Source organism: Macrotis lagotis, chromosome 1, assembly GCF_037893015.1.
Source record: "Macrotis lagotis isolate mMagLag1 chromosome 1, bilby.v1.9.chrom.fasta, whole genome shotgun sequence".
Taxonomy (NCBI): domain Eukaryota; kingdom Metazoa; phylum Chordata; class Mammalia; order Peramelemorphia; family Peramelidae; genus Macrotis; species Macrotis lagotis.
Genome location: NC_133658.1, coordinates 751575878 through 751594803, shown reverse-complemented (window position 1 = coordinate 751594803; position 18926 = coordinate 751575878). Strand labels below are relative to the sequence as shown.

The following is an 18926-nucleotide window of genomic DNA, read 5'->3' as shown; positions in this document are numbered from 1 at the left end:
GTTTGTTTGTTTTGCTGGTGTCAAAAAATTAACCTTGTTGTTCTTTAATTTTTTCTTTTTTTAAATTAATTTTTTGTTTCATTTTAAGTTTCAAATTGTCTCCCTCCCCACCCACTCACCTGACACTAAAGAAGACCAACATTTGACACAGATTTATAAATATATGTAAAATCATTCTAGGCATACTTCTTTTTATCAGTTCTTTGTCTGGGGGTATGGGCATTTTCCTTCTGAGATTCTTTTTAACTTGGTTGTTCACAATTTTTCAAACAATATTGTTTTCAAATTGTATATGTCAGTCTCTTATCCTGCTCATCTCACTTTTCATTATTGCATGTAAGTCTTTCCATGTGTTTTCAAAATCAACCGGCACATCATTTATTATATAGCATAGTACTTCCATCATAAAATACTTGCCAAATTGAATTAATTACGGTTTAACTTTGGACATATTATTTGAATTCTCCATGCCACAACTTTTTCATTTCTGAAATGAAGTTGATAGTAGCTTACATTTTCATACTGCTTCCTAAAAACATAAAGGACTTTTATTTATAGTTTCTATTGGTCCTCCTAATATTATCATAAGGCAGCTAGGATGGCTATTTTGATCTTTTTTTTTTTACAGGTAGGCAAACTGAGATACAGAGAAGTTAAAGGGATTTTCCCAGGGTCAGTGAAGAAGTTAATTATGAAGGAAGAACTAGAACACTGTATTATTGTGAGGAAAAGAGGCATCATGGACTAGTTAAATCAGTATATAATCAAGAGACTTGAACTGTAATTTCAGATCCAACTCTTTAGCTATATGGATAATTGTGAGTAAGACACTTAACCTTTCAAAATCTCTGTTTACTTATTTGCAAATTGGGAACAACAATAATAGTATGGTCTACCTACTATTATTTCAAATAATTTCAAACACTATATAGTGTGAAAAGTATCTTTAAACTTATTTTAAGGTTAATTCATTATTATAATTAATGGAATATTATAAAATATCTTGGAAATTATGAATTTCTATAAAATGTGATTAATAGCCAAATTACCCCCCCTTTGAGTTCTTCTATTGAATTTCAAATACTATTATTAGTGCTTAAATAACTTGATTTTTTTAAAATATACAACCAAGTTATCTTCCAACTGTGGGTGAAAGTAAGTTAGATAAGAGAAGAAGACAATGAAAAACCAGCACAAAACATCCTATAACATCTGTGAGAGGGCTAATTCAAAATCTTCTCTTTTCCTTTGTACATACCAAAGCAATATACTCATTATACACAATATGTATCACAGATCCCAGCATTTAAAATTTCCCTGATACTGTCACTTGAGTTCTAGTAACTGGACTGTCCAGATTCAATTCCATTGTTGGATACAAATGTCTATTTGACCCATCTTTGGGCATCTTTCATTTCAGAAGAGCAGGATTTTTTAATCTTCCATGCCTCCCTCTGAAAATGTAAGCCTTTTAGAGTCAGAAACTTTTTTGTTGTATCATAGTACAGTGCCTGGCCCAGTAAGAGTGCTTCAAATTAGCTCAATAAATGAATGGGAGTAATAAATGGGTAAAATCCTTCCCCAAAAGATTCAGGTCTAGACTTGATTTTCACTTTTTGTGCAAAGAATCTAAATCTTTCACTGTCTCAATTATCCATGTAACAGACCAGATAGGAAGTAGGGAGCAGGAGATATAGTAGAGAGTAGGAAATACACATTAAAGATATAAAAAAACCCCGTTGTTTGATTTGGTTTATGAACCTCATCATGAAACGACAGGATTTGGTTCAAAAAAGGAAAAAGAAAGAATTTTTCAGGAACTTCTATGGTAAGGTACATTGAGGAGAGGCTGATGCCATTGCTGAATTCATGGGCCAGTAGATTTATGAAGGATGCTTTGTGTTTGTTTAAACAACAGCCCTGATTTTTAGTGAGATGAATGTAGGTAAAATCAAGAAAAGTCTGCTCATAAAAAATGACAGTCTAAATGACTTGTGTTCCCCAGTTGACATTAAATGTGATCTACTTCCTGGAGGGGGCAGCTTTAATAGTAAAAGTATAAATCATGGATTACCTAAGGCAGCAGCCAGCATCACCATAGAAATGCCAATTCTTTCCTGTGGCCTGTGAAATGAACTTGTAAGCTCCCTGGGTTAGAAAATTGTAGAGAAGTGGGTTTTATTTCAAATCTATGGAAGCCATCTGGATAAAACATGAATCTCAAAGATCTCTGGACTCTATTTGGAAGACATTGGGAACCTGACATTCTAAAGATTTCCCAAGACACTTCAGTTCAAGTCTATGATTTGACGAAGATTCTGCCATATGTTATCATTGTTGTACACAAGATCTTGGAAGGTAGGGACTGTATCTGCAACATCTTGAGAGAGTGGGTCAAGCAAAGTTATACTTATGAATGTGGCATTTTGTTAGTGGTGGTGGTGGATATGTGTGTGTGTATATATATATATATATATATATATATATGCATCTGTGTATGTACACACACACACACACACACACACATACACACACACACACCTGTATTTCCTTACAATTTGTGCCTTTTCTAATGGTGTCCACAAGGTAGGCATTTAATAAATTTTTATTCAAATGAATTACTCTATGTATGTTAAATATATTGCATTCTACATGGCAAAAACTATTGTTTTATAGTTGAGATAGAATAAGTGGAGTCAGGAGACCTGAATCCTAGTTACAAATCCACCACTAAGTAGGTAAGTGACTTAGACAAGTCACTTTGTTTTAATTTCCCCATATGCAAAGGTAGAGGTGATTGGATTTACAGATTTTTATGGTGTCTTTTACCACTATAATTCCATGTTTCTCTGTGTTTTGCTAGGTTTCTTTACTTAGAACATATTCAGCTGAACCAGAAAAATCATTATCAAAGATTTATGTCTCTTTTACCCCAAACTAGTTAAGATATGGCTGGAGATTCTAGGAATTCCATGAACCAAGACATGGAGATTGGAACCACTCCCAGAGACCCCAGGAAGATTCCCAAACAAGCCCGTGATTATGTCCCCATCACTACTGATCGGACTCGCCTCCTGACAGAAGCCAAGAAGCCTCGCCAGCGATACATGGAGAAGAGTGGTAAATGTAATGTGCATCATGGCAATGTCCAGGAAACCTATCGTTATCTCAGTGACCTCTTCACAACACTGGTAGATTTGAAGTGGCGCTTCAACCTCCTTGTCTTCACCATGGTGTACACCATTACTTGGTTGTTCTTTGGCTTCATTTGGTGGCTTATTGCATACATTCGAGGAGATCTGGACCATGTTGGGGACAAAAACTGGGTTCCTTGTGTTGAGAATCTCAGTGGCTTTGTTTCTGCCTTTCTGTTCTCCATTGAGACAGAGACCACCATTGGGTATGGCTTCAGGGTCATCACAGAGAAGTGTCCAGAGGGGATCATCCTCTTATTGGTCCAAGCCATCCTTGGTTCCATAGTCAATGCCTTCATGGTGGGTTGCATGTTTGTGAAGATCAGTCAGCCCAAGAAAAGGGCAGAGACTCTCATGTTTTCTAACAATGCTGTCATTTCTATGCGGGATGATAAGCTTTGCCTCATGTTCCGAGTGGGTGACCTCCGCAATTCTCACATCGTAGAAGCCTCCATACGGGCCAAGCTCATCAAGTCCAGGCAGACCAAAGAAGGGGAATTCATTCCTCTAAATCAGACAGATATAAATGTGGGTTTTGACACTGGGGATGACCGCCTCTTCCTGGTGTCGCCACTCATCATCTCCCATGAAATCAATGAGAAGAGCCCTTTCTGGGAGATGTCCAAGGCACAATTGAATCAGGAAGAGTTTGAGGTGGTAGTCATCTTAGAAGGCATGGTAGAAGCTACAGGTAAGACATTACCAGCTGTCTTCAAAGTTCACTGAACAGCTTGTTTCAGGGGACCTTCTTTTGTTCTGGCTCTGATACATACTACCTCTCTGGGATTTAGGACTCAGTGACCTATTGCTCAATGGTGCTACCCAAAAGTCAGATCCTTATATAAAAACATAAAATTTGGATAATTGGGAGAATTTATAACTTATTGTAGCAAAAATTATGAAATTTGAATATAATTTTTAAAAACATTTCAATGTGTCAGTGCTAGGAGAGACTAAATTAAGAGCTCTTATCTGATGTCCATGAACTTTAAAACTTTTTTGATAATCATATTGTAATATAATTGTAATACTTCGTAACTCAATAAATGTTTGTTTTATTCCCTTAAAAAATTATTCTGAGATGAAGTTCATAGGTTCCCCCAGACTACTAAAGGACAGACTAAATAAAAGGTTAAGGACTCCTGGACTAGAGTTCATGGAGTGCTTGGTAAAGAGCATAGAATTTAGGATAAAGGGAGCAAAATTAGCACCCAGACCTAACAGTAACTAGTTTGTGTAAATCATCTCACTTCTGTGACCTTAAAATTCTTCACCTGTAGAATTGGAGAGAAATGCTTGCATCCTTCCCTTACAAGTTGTTATAAAGGAATCTCATTGTAAAATTTAAAATGCTTTGAAAATTGTAGTGATTGTAGATATAATTTAATCTTTACTCCTGTCCCTAAATGTGACTGTCTGACTGTTCTGGAAGGATGCCTGCCTGTCTATTCAATAAGTGGGCAGAAAATCCATTGTTCTTCCATTGTACATAACTCTGCATTCTCAGTGAGACATAAATACTCAGAGGTGCCATGGGAAAGCATCCTTGCATCCTGGCACCTCAGCCTGGGGCTGCTGCAACTCAGAGACACCTGATGACAAAGAGCTTTGGTTCTGTGCCAATGTAGCACACTCACAAATTAGTTTTAAAAAGCCAAGGGCTTCTGAGCCAGCTCATGGTCCTTGACTCTCTCCTCTCCCTCTCCTACTTCCCCCATCCTCCAGCAGGGCATTGTCAGAATTCACAGGTTCAAAAGTATGAAGCTGAAAATGACCTCTCAGGACATCTACTCTAACCAACTTATTTTTTAAATGAAAACACTGAGGCCCAGAGAGATTGTGTCTTACCCAAGTTTATACAGGGAATGAGTAGCTGAGTGAGTTGTCAAACCTAGGCCTTAGGATTCTGTATTTCAGCAACCCCTGCCCTGCCCTTTCCTACCACTGACTTTTCTGTCCTAGAATTAACCACTCCTCCTTTTTCCATCTGCCTTTCCATCTTTGGGATTATCAGAAAATTAACCAAACATCTCCAAAGCATGATCTAAGAGTGGGCCTTGATCTGAGAAGTTGGATAGAAGTTTGCTTTAAGAGGGAGGGAACTCAACCTCACCTTCCATCCCCAAATCCTTCCCACTCTGGAAATGGACCTAAAGATATTCCAAGTCCAAACTTGAAATAGCAGAGTAGAGGAAGGCAGGGTTCCAGGGGTTGTTGGAATAGTGATTTACTCTATAGTCCATACAGTTAGCCCAAGATTGAATGTTTCATTGGAGTTGAGGTGAATAGCCAAATGGCACATGGTGGCAGCCCTAGGAACCAACAGGGACATACATAATCACAAATGCTGGAAGTTAATTACTGCCAGTGCTTAGGGACAATGAACTTCCCAAGATCTGAAAGTCTCCCTGTCTGTGACCTTGGAGTCAGGACCAGAAAAGAAGATTCTCAGGTGGAAAGTGGTCATTCAGAGATAGACTAGTGCCACTAAAACCTATCATCATAATCATCATCATCATCATCATAATCAATGATGACAACAAACAAGAGCAAAGTTACCAGTCAAAACAAGAAACGGATGTTTCTCATCTCTCGATGACAAAATAAAATAATAGCATGTGGAAATACCATTCTTCCCTGTCAGTTTTGTTGTCCAGTGGAAAGTGGTAAGGGTAGGCCAACCCCAATCCTGTTTTCTTTCCCAAAGAAGTCATGGAGAGCATCACCACCATGGTAACCTCCTCCCAGGGGAGTGGGAGTTAAGATTGGAAGCCCCATTCAAACTCCCTTTGGCCCTTCTTTCACAGTATATTTATAGGACAACCCAAGCAAAAGAAGAACAATTTCTTAACTCCTAGAAATATTATTTTTGACCCAAATGTAGAAGTTTTCCAAACAATAGAACAACACAACCCCAGGAGACTAACCATCTTTACCAGTTCAGTAGGGACTCACCCTAAGTCAGGGTTCAACAGACTTTGGTATCATTTGGTACCAGGGCCATTAAGGGAATCCTGAAGTATTTGTTTGTGGTTCTGCATGATTTTCTGTGGCCCTCTTCAAGATGAGACTCACTGAAGCTCATCTTTTTAAGAAAGGATTAAAAGAAAAACTGTAATATGCCTAAACTTTAGGGATGGCATGACATTCATCTGACATGTTGCTATTGTAATAGATTTCTTATCTGGGTGGTAATTAGTATTCTTCTATTTCTCCCTATAATTTTTCAGAGTCACACTATTTTACCCTTTCTACTTCATAGAATTGTCCTAAAGTTCAAATGAAATACTAGATAAGAAAACATTTTGAAAATTTGGCAAATGTGTTCATTTGGTAAATTTGGTAAAAATACAATCAATAAGTTATAATATGAGATAGTTGTGGTTGGGGTGGGAGTGGGGACACAGTGGGTAAGAGTTCTAGACAAAAAGACCTAAGTCTATAAAATGCTGGCCATTAGAAAATATTGTCTAATATTTATATACTGCTTTAAGATCTGCCACATATATGTTATCTTAATAAATCTTACCAAAAACTCTGTAAAACAGGTGCTATTATTGTTCTACTTTATGATGAGAGAAGTAAGGCCAAGGTGGATTAAGCAACTTGTCATTGTTAACATAGCTAGTAAAATATCTAAGGCAGAATTGTAATTCAATGCTTCCTAACTCCAAGTCTAGGACTTCCTTCTGCTTTACCAGCTAGCTGACACCTAACAACATAGGAATCCCAGACACTACTATTGTTTACTATAAGACATCCCAACAAGGTAATATTCCTTTAGGACAGTCACCTTACCATCAGCCCCATCCAAGAGCGATATCAGTCTAGCTTGGAAAGACAACCAGACAGTCCAAAAGAAATTAAAGGCCACCTCCAAATGCCTACATAGGAATCTTAGTTATACTGTGGTTAGTATCAGATGGAAAAACCAGATCTAAGAAGCCCTGAAAACTGAGAGAGAGAAACAGTAAGAAACTAAACTGCTTGTCTGGTACAAGCTGTGGGCCAACACCAGCCCACCTCCAATTTGTTCAGGTCCCCAAGATGTCTGTGTTCCTCTCAGTAAGGGAGACCTGGCCCAACCAAGCAACTTCTGAGAGAAGACAACCCATGACCTAGAACCTTAAAGAGGCTTGAGAATGTAGGAAAATCCAAACTGGTGAAACAAACAAAACTGACAAAACAAAAACTGATTTAAACCAGGTTCACTTGATGTGAAATCCCCTTCAGCATTCTGGGTAAGACAAAAATATTTCTCCTTTATATACAGTGGGTACATTTCCTCAGTCCAAAGATTATTTCCTGTGTTCTAAAACATAGAGACTTCTTCATCCATAAAATAGAGCTTCCCTCCATCTCTTGGGGGGGGGAGCTTAAATCTAAAAATACTGAAAAGACAGGAAGTCTAAGAGATATGTTGATGGTGAATAAGAGGTAATGAAATATTTAGTGTCCTTGGGCAAAAGAACCAAGGATGTGTGGGTGTGTGTATTTCTTTCTTTTAAAAGAAAATGTGTATTCCAAATATACAAATTAGGGAGGGATTAAGGAGGTGACTATAATAATTAGTAATAACAGTTAGTCCTCTTTTTTGATATATGGACACAAGGTTCCCACTGAAGACCTTCTCTGTTACCTTATTGGAATCTGAAGGGGACTTAGGATTCTTGGAGGCATTATCAGTGAAACCCAAATTCTGAGAGGTCTAACCAAGATTTTGAGTACAAGGTGTTAATAAATGATATGCCCTTCATTCAAGAATCATCCTAGTTAATTTTAGAGAGGTTTTATCACTGGACTGTCTAATGAATAATGCATGCCTTTTTTTCTCCTTTTCCTTTTTTTTTGCTTTGAATCTAACAATTAATAACAAATATGAATATTTTGGTATACAATGAAAAGCAAAATAAATAAATAAAAGGTTTATGTATTAAAATCCTGTTCTCTTTGAACAATGCATTTTTAGCCATGGAAATCCATAAAGACCTCATCCAGTATAGTGCAATGACAGAATGCAGGGTGCTGAACTTGGAGTCAGGAAGACCTGAGTTCAAATCCACTCTTAGATACTTATTAACTGTGTGATCCCAGGCAAGTTATTTAATCTCCCTCAAACTTATCTGTAAAATGGGGATGAATTATAGCACCTACCTTATAGGGTTGTTGCAATGATCAGATGATAAAAGATATAAAAACACCTTGCAAATCTTAAAGCACTATATAAATGTTAACTATGATCATTCAGACCTAGAGGTTTATCTGCATCTTCAGAGGGAATACCTATATTGGCAAAATTATGAATCCTTGAAGTACAGATGTCTGATGCTAATAGATAAGTTCTGTTATTTTCCCAGAGGCAGTGATAGGTTGTGCTGAGTCATCCACATCCTCTCAACCAATGCACTGTGTAACCAATAGCATAGCACATATTTGCAAGCTGGCCAAATGGAATTTCAAGAAATAGCTGTTATGGTGGAGCAAGTTTTCCTCAAGCAAATAATCTTGCCTGAAGGACGACCATTTGAAATCTTTTATCAATGTAGCTAACCAGCAGAGGAATACTCAGAATATTTCAAGACAATGACCCTGTCTTTTTATATCCTCAGAGTACCTGGCAAATATATGCTTAATAAATTCTTACTGACTGATTGCTTCCATTCCAAGAGATTGTATTAAGTCTTTTTGTATGGATTTGGTTTCATCTTTGTGAATGAGTATGAAAGAATGGGTGTCACCAGCTCCTATAGACACACATCAATCAATCAGTAGACATTTATTAATGTGAACAAACACATCCTTGTGGGTATCTCTAACTCTCTTGTGTCCTCTTTTCTCCTAGGCATGACTTGCCAGGCCCGCAGCTCTTATATGGACACTGAGGTTCTCTGGGGTCACCGCTTCACACCAGTCCTCACCCTAGAGAAGGGTTTCTATGAGGTAGACTACAACACCTTCCATGACACCTACGAAACCAACACACCTACCTGCTGTGCCAAGGAACTGGCAGAGGCCCAGCGAGAGGGGCGGCTCCTTCAGTACCTCTCCAGCCCCACCCTTCTAGGAGGCTGTGCCAAGGAGGGTTTGGGTCAAAAGACAGAGGAAGGAGAGGAAGAAGCTGAGGGCCTGGGCAGAGCCAAAGAGACTAGTAGCTCTGTATGACTCCGGGGCTCGAGGATGGAACATAACTTCCCAATGGCTTTTCTCTAACCAGAGACCCTAAATTGACCCAATCAGGCAACCTAACAGAGATGGATTATTTAGGTGGTGATAGAGGCTCTGAGAGGATAGGTAGTTTAGCAAACTTTTCCCTTTCCCAATGTGATGTTGTCCTGTGAACCATGTCTCATGCTGTAGATGGCTAGGGGTCCAAGGTGAAATTTGAGTGACATCTTTGTTTTTTGCTACTTAGTCCCTCATTTCTCTTCACACTGATCCTCTGACCTGGATGTCTGAATAGCCTTCATAAAAAGCAGGCATAGCAAAAGACTTGAGATAGGAATGGGGTGGTGGGAAGGGGCAAGAGGCACTTCTGCCCTGGGACCCTTAAGCTTTGAAGTAGATTCTCAAAGGAGGCATCCCCTCCCCTCAGAGAAGGAGGCATTCTTTATTTAAGTGGCTTTTGCCAGTTAGTGGGAGAGGCATTGAAGAAAGAACATTGTCTGAGATCTGTGTTACTAGTGCGTTGAGTTGGGTTTGTTTTTCAAATGTAGCCTATCCAAACCCTTAGAAAATACCTGTAAAACCTGGACCTATTTCCTAGTAAATCCAGACCAGAGATGTCAGATTAAGTTTGGTTTTTTATTAGCAATTTTAAAAAGCGAATATCCTTTATCATTCTGAGCTCCTCAAATCTCCTCCAGATCAAGGAACACCAGACACCAGTTCTATCATAGAAAACGTTTGCTTTAGGAACTCAAAACACTTCTAACTTTCACCTTAGTTTTCTTTCATGTATCAGAGTGCACCTAGGGTGAGAGTCACAGAAAGTGAGTACATAATGTTAAAGCTGGGATAGCAGAGATGAAAGAGGGTGAAGAGAGAGAGAAAGGAAGATTATTTTTTAAACAATCACCTGCAAAAATTAGTTCCCTAGTTCTCCTGATTCCTATTCAATGGACCTCCTATTTTTAGGGCCAATCATGACATGCAAGGCAATAGTCAGAGGCAACCTTTTCACCAAAGCAATTAATATCTCCAAGGTGAGCCAAGTGGCCCACTTTAAGTTACTTATAATATTGGAAGAATTCCAATTCAACCATGGTCTTGTGAATAGTCAAGAGAAAATATCCATTTGATGTCAGAAACTAACCTCAGGTTTCATGCTCAAGAGGTAACCTGCTGATTAGGAGTGCTACTGCCCTCTCTCTTTCTAGAAAAGTACTGGCCTTAGGGATAGAAGGGTTGGGAAGAAGGGCCTGGGGCAAGGAAACACTAAGAACAAAGTAAAACAAGGTTTATTCCTTTCACAGTTTTCCTCCTCATCCCCAAGAGAAATGTGAGAAGAATTAGGGATTCTTGGGAAGATAGGTCAGAGAAGGGACATAAACAGGGGAAAAAAACCTCAAAAATGTTGTCTTTTTAATATCTTAGTTTATTTTCATCTGAAAGAATGGGAAGAGTACAGATGGATACATATAACTCATGAAGATTATTTAGATGAAACCTGGAAGGTGAGCGGGAAGGTATAGCTTTTGTTCAACTGGATGGAGGAAGAGGGAGGATCGTTATTGGCTAACCAATCTTGGAAAGAAATTTTCCCAAAGATATCAGGGCTTCAGAATTCTCTTCAGCCTCCAAAATTTGCATTGCCCCTACCCACACTTGTCATTTGCCACCTTGTCAGCTACTTCTTCCTCCTGTTAGCATTTTTTTTTTTACCAATAAGCTAAGGAATTCAGATATCTTGCAAGTCCAGAGTTCCTTCTCAAAGTGGTTGTGAAAATTAAGCCAAAATGGAATAGAAAGAAAGTGAAGCACTGGGGATTCAATTTATCTTACATCTTCTGCCTGATTTCTACTAAATCTAAACTGTACTTCTCATCAGCCTAGCCAACGATGCTGCTAGCACTCCTCTTCAGGTCTTGGAATATTGTAGCCCTTTCTCCATTCCCAGATCTGCTCCCTTTCCTGTCCTCTCAGCTGTGGTTCTGAGGTACTGAACAAAGAGAAGTGCAGTAAAGTCCCTTGATAGACCCTAAAACTCCACCAGGATGTGGGCCAGATCTCCTGCCCTTTGGAAGTGGTAATGTGCTGTTGTGATTTTTCTCTTTAAAACCCACCAGTAACATGGAAACTTCCCTAAATTTCTCAAGAACAGCTTAACAACCAATCATACTTACAGAGTATTTCAAGACTTACAATGTACTCTTTTCACCAAAACTCCATGAACAGGGTATGAGGTTATCTGATCTTTGTTATCTGTGTCCATGGAAACATTATGAAAATGACTTCAAAAATTTGGGAAAAGCCTTGGAACCATTTCCTGAAAAGTGGGACATAAAATAGGGAGTCATAGTGAAGAGATGGCATACTGATGGCCTTTGACATACCCTATTCCAATCAACCCCCACCTTCTCACAAAATAGAAATTCTAGGACTACCACAACTTAGATGTTAGACTTGGACATCTTAGATCAAAACTGAAAGATTTCAGCCCTCTGCATTCTGCAGTAGGTTGGCAGCTTTACAAATACAATATATGTATTTCAGTATTCTCATGATCTCAAGGCATTACCTGATTTATTACATTCTGAAAGTTTCAGAAGTCAACCCCTGGTGTCAGTCTCTGTATATTAGAAATTACCTGTGATAGAGGGATAAGATATATTTTGAAATAGTTCTGAGGTAGAATTCTCCGTAACTTCCCTCTGGCTTCAGTTTCCTTATTTGTAAAATGAGACTAGATAGACATTGAGATATCTTTTTGTTCTAGATCTTTGAAGTAGATCCATCTTATCAGGAATGAGTACAGGATATTGACTTAGAAATTAAAAATTAGCTTTATTTTATGTATTATGTATTTTATTTATTATATCAAACAAATCACAATTACATTTTAATCTGAATGGATCAGACTCAGGAGTTTAGCAACTTTGTGAGTTTGACAACTCTGTATCTTATGACTTGGGTTTGAAATCTAACTTTGCTAATTGCTACTGATTGATCTTGAGCAAATTACTTCATCTGCCTGGACATTGGCTTCCTCATTTGTAAAGTGAGAAAGCCCTTTCAAGATTTCACATTCTGTGCTCCTGAAGAATCAAAGAACACTCCCTTCAATCTATAACCTTAACAACACAAATACTTTTAGCAAATAAACATTAAATGCTTGTCATGAAATTCAAAAGGTTGATTCTTCCCTCAAGGAGATTGATGATGTTTGTTCTTCATTCTCAAAGAAGACCATGACATCAGGGAGGTGACGCCATGACAAGCAAGTGAATTGGATTTCAGTGAGGGAGACTGTGTTCAGGCATCAGCTTCACTTACTCCACTGGAGATATCTGGATAGAATCAGGATAACTACAGATGGCCCTGGATGTGAAGCAGTCAGGGTTAAAAGACTTGCCCAAGGTCAGACAGTAAGTGTCAAATGTCCGAGGTCAAATTTGAACAGGTCCTCATGACTCTAGGGCTGGTGCTGTATCCACTGCACCATGTAGCTATAATGTCAAAGAGATTACAATCTAGTAAAGAAACTATGATGCATAGACGGATAAGTATGATAAAAGTTAGAGAATGATTCAGACTTTTTTTTTCAAAAAGAGAAATCTAGGAAAATTAAGGAAGTGAAAGATCACTTAGTACTTAGGTTGAACAGATTCAAGTAGAAAGTCCTTATCATTTGGCAAGTACCAGCAAAGGGTCATGTACTATAACATATATGAGTGAATATTCATACACATTTCCTATCTACTATCAATAACCCTTTCTGCCACCCAATATCCCTCTGCCCATAGTGTATTAGAAGTTTGTGGTATGAGACCTAATTTAATGCAGAAATCATTTAAATATACCCTTAAACAATCATTTCCTGAGACAGCCTCAGTCCTAGTCCAAGAAACATGGACATAGGCTCATAGAATGGCATAGAAAATAATGGGTTGAGCACTGTTTAAGGTCAGGAATAAAAAGGATCCATGTCTACTGCTTAGGGAGCTCCAATTAAGTTGGTCATTTTTACTGACCCTCAGTTTTGGTCCACCTGCAATGAATGTTCTCTTGGTGGCAGAATAATTGGGAAATACCTTTCCCCCCTAGTCTCTGGGGGGATTAATGAATTGTGAAAGGCAATTAGATGGGAAAGAATGGCTTGCAGGGGAAGGAGTCTTTATCCTTTCTGTCTTGGTTTTTGCTAGAGAATTCATTGAAATCGATGTGTCAACTCTTTCTCTGCCTACATAGGATTTTTCAACCTGCTTATTAAAGAAAGAAAATGCCATTCTGATGGCTAAAAATCCATCACAATGAAGTGAATCTGATCCTCCAAATCTGTTCCTTGTTACAAACAGGCACCCACTTGCATTACATGTCAACTCCTACACTTCAGACAGGTTTAATGCTCTTGCTCTTTTAATAGTTTAAAAGAAAAACAGAGATGATGGCACTACTGCAAAACTGAGGTCAGAAAGTGGTTGGGGAAATGAAGAGACTAGTCATTAACATAGTCATGGGGCAAGAGGTCGAATCTAACTCTGAACCTGATATTGTGTCAGAGGTCAGCCTTTGTATAGAAGGTAAGTGGGAGTGCTAGTAATTATGGAGATATTTTAAGCCATGGGGGAAAATCCAACACCAATCTTCATCATGTCATGAAAGTGACCCTGAAATTCCTGAAGAATATAAGCCCTGTATGACTTTACAAAGCTGGTACTGGAATGCTTTCAAAAGACCAATTTACCTAAATATGGAAAGGATCATCACTACTAGATTAGCTTTCACCAAATGATGAAATCTTCAGACAGATAATCTTGTACATAACCAATTTCCCTAGAGAATTCATAGGGAAAAATTCACTTTGAAAGACCTTAAGTATTTGGAACTAAAATCTGTTCACTCTGGTGTAGCAAATAATTAGCTTATTCAAATTAGACCACTCTACGGGAATTGGATGATTCTATGACAAGAAAAATCCACTTTGAAAATAATCCAGAATAGATAGTTACCTAGAGAGAAGGACAGGGCTATATAATGGCAAAGGTTGGACCTTGGAATTGGGAAGACAGGTTTGCACCTCTTGCCTTTGTGACATACAGATTATATAATCATGGGAAGTCATTGAATGTCTCACTATTGCAGCAGTGCAGAGATGTTCAGGAAGGACTAGCATTTCTGGTATGAAGACTTGATGAGCTGCTCATCCACCTTTGGAGTCCACCTACCCAACTCTTATCTGTGACTTGAAGATACTGTAAGATGTGCAGTGGGTACACCCTGGTAAAACTGTCTCAGCAGATGGGTTAAAACAAAACAAGGTTCAAAGTAGTTGGTGAATTAGAGGGGTATCTACCTCAAGTGTGTGAAGACTTTCTTTGGTGAAATGGGCAGATGAGAACATTTTGTTCTCAGTGGCCATGAAAGCAGCTGGACCAGACATTGTGGAGATTGGTCAGGGATCAAAGATACCTGTATCCCTGGGCCATTTTCTTGCCACTGGATTTTAATGACTTTGGAAGAGAAGATGAGGCTGATAACTATACAACTCTGCCTCATTAAATCTAATTCATGTGCAAGTCAATAATTACCCCATGATGTCATTAGTCTTCTTGAAAGATGGAGGATGAATGATACCCTAGGCAACTCTGTAAGTCAGAGATAATTAACCTGGGATTCATAGACTCCTTTCAGGAGTTCTATAAACTTGATTGGGGGAGAGGGAGGCAGGAGATGCATCATTAGTTTCACTAACCTTTGATTTTCTTTGTAATCTTATATATTTTATTTTATACATTTCAAAATATGACTCTGAGGACTTCCCAGGGAGTCCAGTGTCACAAAAAAGTTAAGAATCCCTGATCTAGATCATCTTTTTATGTTGATCAAATTATCTATATGATTGCCAACTCAGCCTTTCATTTTTGAATTGTGAAGACTCTATTCAAGTCTCATCTTTCCATTCAGGAAAATGGTCACTAATACCAAGTTCATTAAAAGAACTGTGACATTTAACATTTGCAAAGTACTTGGAGATTCTCCAAGTTAAGACCAAAGCTTCATCTGGAAAATGTCATCAACAAGGGAGAATTTGAGACAGACTTTAATTTACTATGGCTATACAAAGCCAAATTTAAAAGCTCAGATTTACAAAAGATCAAGTTAGCAAAAAGCCCCTATTTAAATGGCACCAGAACTAGATATCTTTTCAATAAGTATAATTTCTGGCCTGATCCTTTTAAATCCAACAAAAATGGGAGGAGAGCAGGAAATGAATATTTTAAGTTGCAAAGAACCAGACCTTCACTGATCCGTGGACAATTTACAATATCTGGTTCAATTATGACTCCCATCCCCCATCAACTCGGCAGAAATGACTGACATTTGATTTACAAGCATATTGGCACTATCCCTGACATGGAATGAAAGCAGGTGGAGAGTTAAAATTAACACTAGACAAACAGAGCTATAATATCTGAGAGGAAATGTCCTTCCTGGAGGTGAGCATACAGGGGCTAGTTAAAGAAACTGAAAGCTAAGGAAGCAGCCATCTGTTTCCCCACAACAGATTTGGTTATTCCCTCGAGCTTACTTCTTGAATTTTCATAGAATTCTATGAGGTTTATTGCAATCAATGATCAAGTAAGGGAAAAGAAAAAAAGGAGATTGTTGGAGCATATACTAGGACTCCTGATCATGTTACTGAACATAGAATAAATTTCATTGGCTCCCAATAAACCTACATATCCTGGGAAAAAAACTCCCCCTAATGCAATAGAATAGACACATATGATCACTAAAGAATTCACTGACCAAATTCTAGACTGGTTGCAAAGATACTCTCCAGGAAGGAATAATGGAAATATAAAGATTCCTTTGGCCAACTAGTTATTTTATTCAGGCTGGAAAGCTGCCATTTAAATAAAATGTATGTCAAAATTTATATGAACAAGACATTTTTACAAACATTGATTACCTTGAGCTTCATAAAAGTTCTTCAAAATAGTAAAAGTATTAAAGATAGAAGGAAATAGAGGTAGTTAGATAGGAAAATGCTAAAGTAGAAGAGACTTTAGAGATCATCTAATTCAACTTCATTTCAGACATGATGAAAATGAGGTTTAATAAGACGATTAAAATTCCATATCAAACCAGATCTAAAGTCTAAGTCTCTCATCTTCTTCCAATAGGGTAGTTCTATTTAATGATAAGGAAAATGGAAGTCATAGAAGTTAACCAAATTCACATAACAAGTATTTGATGGAGCCCATTCAAATCAGTTCTAATTCCAAATCCAGTGTCCTATCTACATGCTAGACCATGGTTCCTAAAGGGAATTACTCTCCATCCCAATTTTTAAACAAAGTTTCAGTTCACTGAAGAAGTCACTGACCCTTTAGCAAAATTAATGAAGAAACCCAAAATATACTTCCTATGTTAGACTTATCAGAGTCAATTTATAGCAGTTCCTAAGGACCATGACCTGTATTTCTCCATAATCAGAAGCCAAGTTTGAAGGTAGGTAAGTTCACAGGCTCAGACTTCTTTGGGGGTAATGATGCAATCAGCTAGAAAATAATCATGTCCTCTATGTATTTTCAATTCATTTGTCTTCATAAAATGGAAAGCAAATGTCACTGTCATATTCAAAACCACCATTGAAATAAAACATGATGCTAAGGTAAGAGATTAGCATTTCTCTCTGCCTTATTTGATGCTCTGCTGGAGTAACAGTCCCCTCCCTAAATAGTTCAGTTGCCTCAAAATTGAGCCAGTAGTCATTCATGAGTTCACACACCATCTGTTTCGCCTCACGCATGAGAGCTCAGCTGTGTCTGGCCCTCTCAGACACAGAAGGGATAAGAGAATGCCAGATGCTGGGTGCAGACCAAAGAGTTTTGCCCACAACCCTTATGGTTAGAAAACTGACTATTTGGTTCGATTAATTTCTATTCAACAAATATTTATGACATGCCTACTATGTGCAAGGAATTTATCTGGGTGCCAAAGGTACAATGGCAAAAATGAAAATCATCCCTATCTTCAACTAATTCCCATTCTACTGAATGGTGTGCCCCACACCATCTCTCTATTCAGGATCAGACTGAGAGCAGTTCTTCATTAATTCAACTCTCCATCTCCACTCCTCACCTCACGAAAATACCCACCCGTCTGCTCAGTCATCATTTCACAATTCCAATGACCATCCTATTCTAGTTAATGACATGTCCTGCCAAGTCCATTCAAGGGGTCAGATTAAACAAAAGAGTTGTTCTGTAGTCTAGTGACCTACAATGGTCCTATATTTTAATCTTTCTCCATCACAAGGCAAAGTTAGCAGCATTGCCTGAGGGCTGGAATGTTGGCCTAGTGAATTGCATGAAAGATATTCATCCATCCTTCATTAGCACTAAAGGTGACAAGCACCCCTAAAGTTCACTCATCACTTTAGTGATATCCTGGGGTTAATATTAGTGAATGGTTCAAAAGAATATGTGTTGACCCTATCCATGACCACATGGTATATCAGAAGTAGCAGGGGATTGACTTACAAGGTAGTACAATAAATCAAAGAATGAAGTTTTGAAAAATCAAGTTGATTCAGACAGACTATGAATTCTCTGAAAATTCTGTATTTTGGCATCCTAACCTATCAGCTTCTGCAGCACTAATCAGGAACCAATTTGACCACTCCTTTGAGTCTCTTGAATTATGATGATTCATAGACTCTCTAGTAACCAACCCAGGCTAGTTTTTAAATTTAGACTTTCTATCTTTCCCATTTAGTCCTACTTCCTTGGTCCCAGGTAAGGAATATACTCTTCCTTGATCTTGCCACTATGACGTTTTCCTAATCACTGGCAATTAGGAACAGAATACTATATGCACTATCAGGAAAACCTTGCTGTCCCTTTCTTCCCACAATAAAATAAGAGAGTGAAGTCAAATACAAGAAACCATCTGCCTTCCTAAGGATTGTTGACATTCAGAGACATTTGGATGCCCATTAACTCAGTTGGATTGGGCATCACCACAGTCACCACTTTAAAGGTGAAGAAATACACATAAATTTACTCTCTAGGGACCACTAACATCTTCTTAAATTGAAAGTATAGGACTATCCTAAAACCATTCAATGAAGATAAACAGATGGCATTAGGAGCCTTGCTGTTCTCCACACTGTGCCAGGCTTTTACTTGCTGGGCTCTTCATCTGCACTAAGTGAATAGACTTAGACAAGTAGCTACATCTGTAACCAGGCTATCCTCCAGTTATTTAATGAAGAAAAAGCTCTCCTGCTGCTGCACTTGAGTAACCTTGACAGTCTGCACATTTCAAAAAGGCAGCATTCTTGCCTCTCAGAAAATATAGGGAATATTTTGATGCAACACCTCAAAGAGGAAGAGTCAGCATTGTTTCAAAGCTCTTGGATGTTTTTTCATGATAAATGGGAACATTTATTCTTTGAAGCATTGCTCATTCCGAGTATATAATCCATTTCCTGAAGTGTGGGATGGCTGTGTATGGCATCCACAAAAAATCAACTTCTAACTACAGGACATATGCTCCCCAGGT

General features: G+C 38.2%; 1 protein-coding gene across 3 annotated transcripts in view; it reads left to right on the top strand.

The window, feature by feature from the left end:
• KCNJ5 (potassium inwardly rectifying channel subfamily J member 5) overlaps positions 1-17025 on the top strand; it is a 56645-nt gene extending 39620 nt beyond the window's left edge. For 2 of the 3 annotated variants that reach the window (XM_074216337.1, XM_074216336.1), the window contains 2 exons: positions 2942-3885; positions 9037-17025. In XM_074216337.1, coding sequence (XP_074072438.1) covers positions 2949-3885; positions 9037-9356 — 1257 coding nt within the window. In that variant the 5' untranslated portion in view covers positions 2942-2948 and the 3' untranslated portion in view covers positions 9357-17025. Of the gene's footprint in view, positions 1-1935; positions 2018-2941; positions 3886-9036 lie in introns of those variants that run through there. The other variant, XM_074216338.1, reaches the window with a different exon arrangement.
• Positions 17026-18926: the final 1901 nt, after the last annotated feature.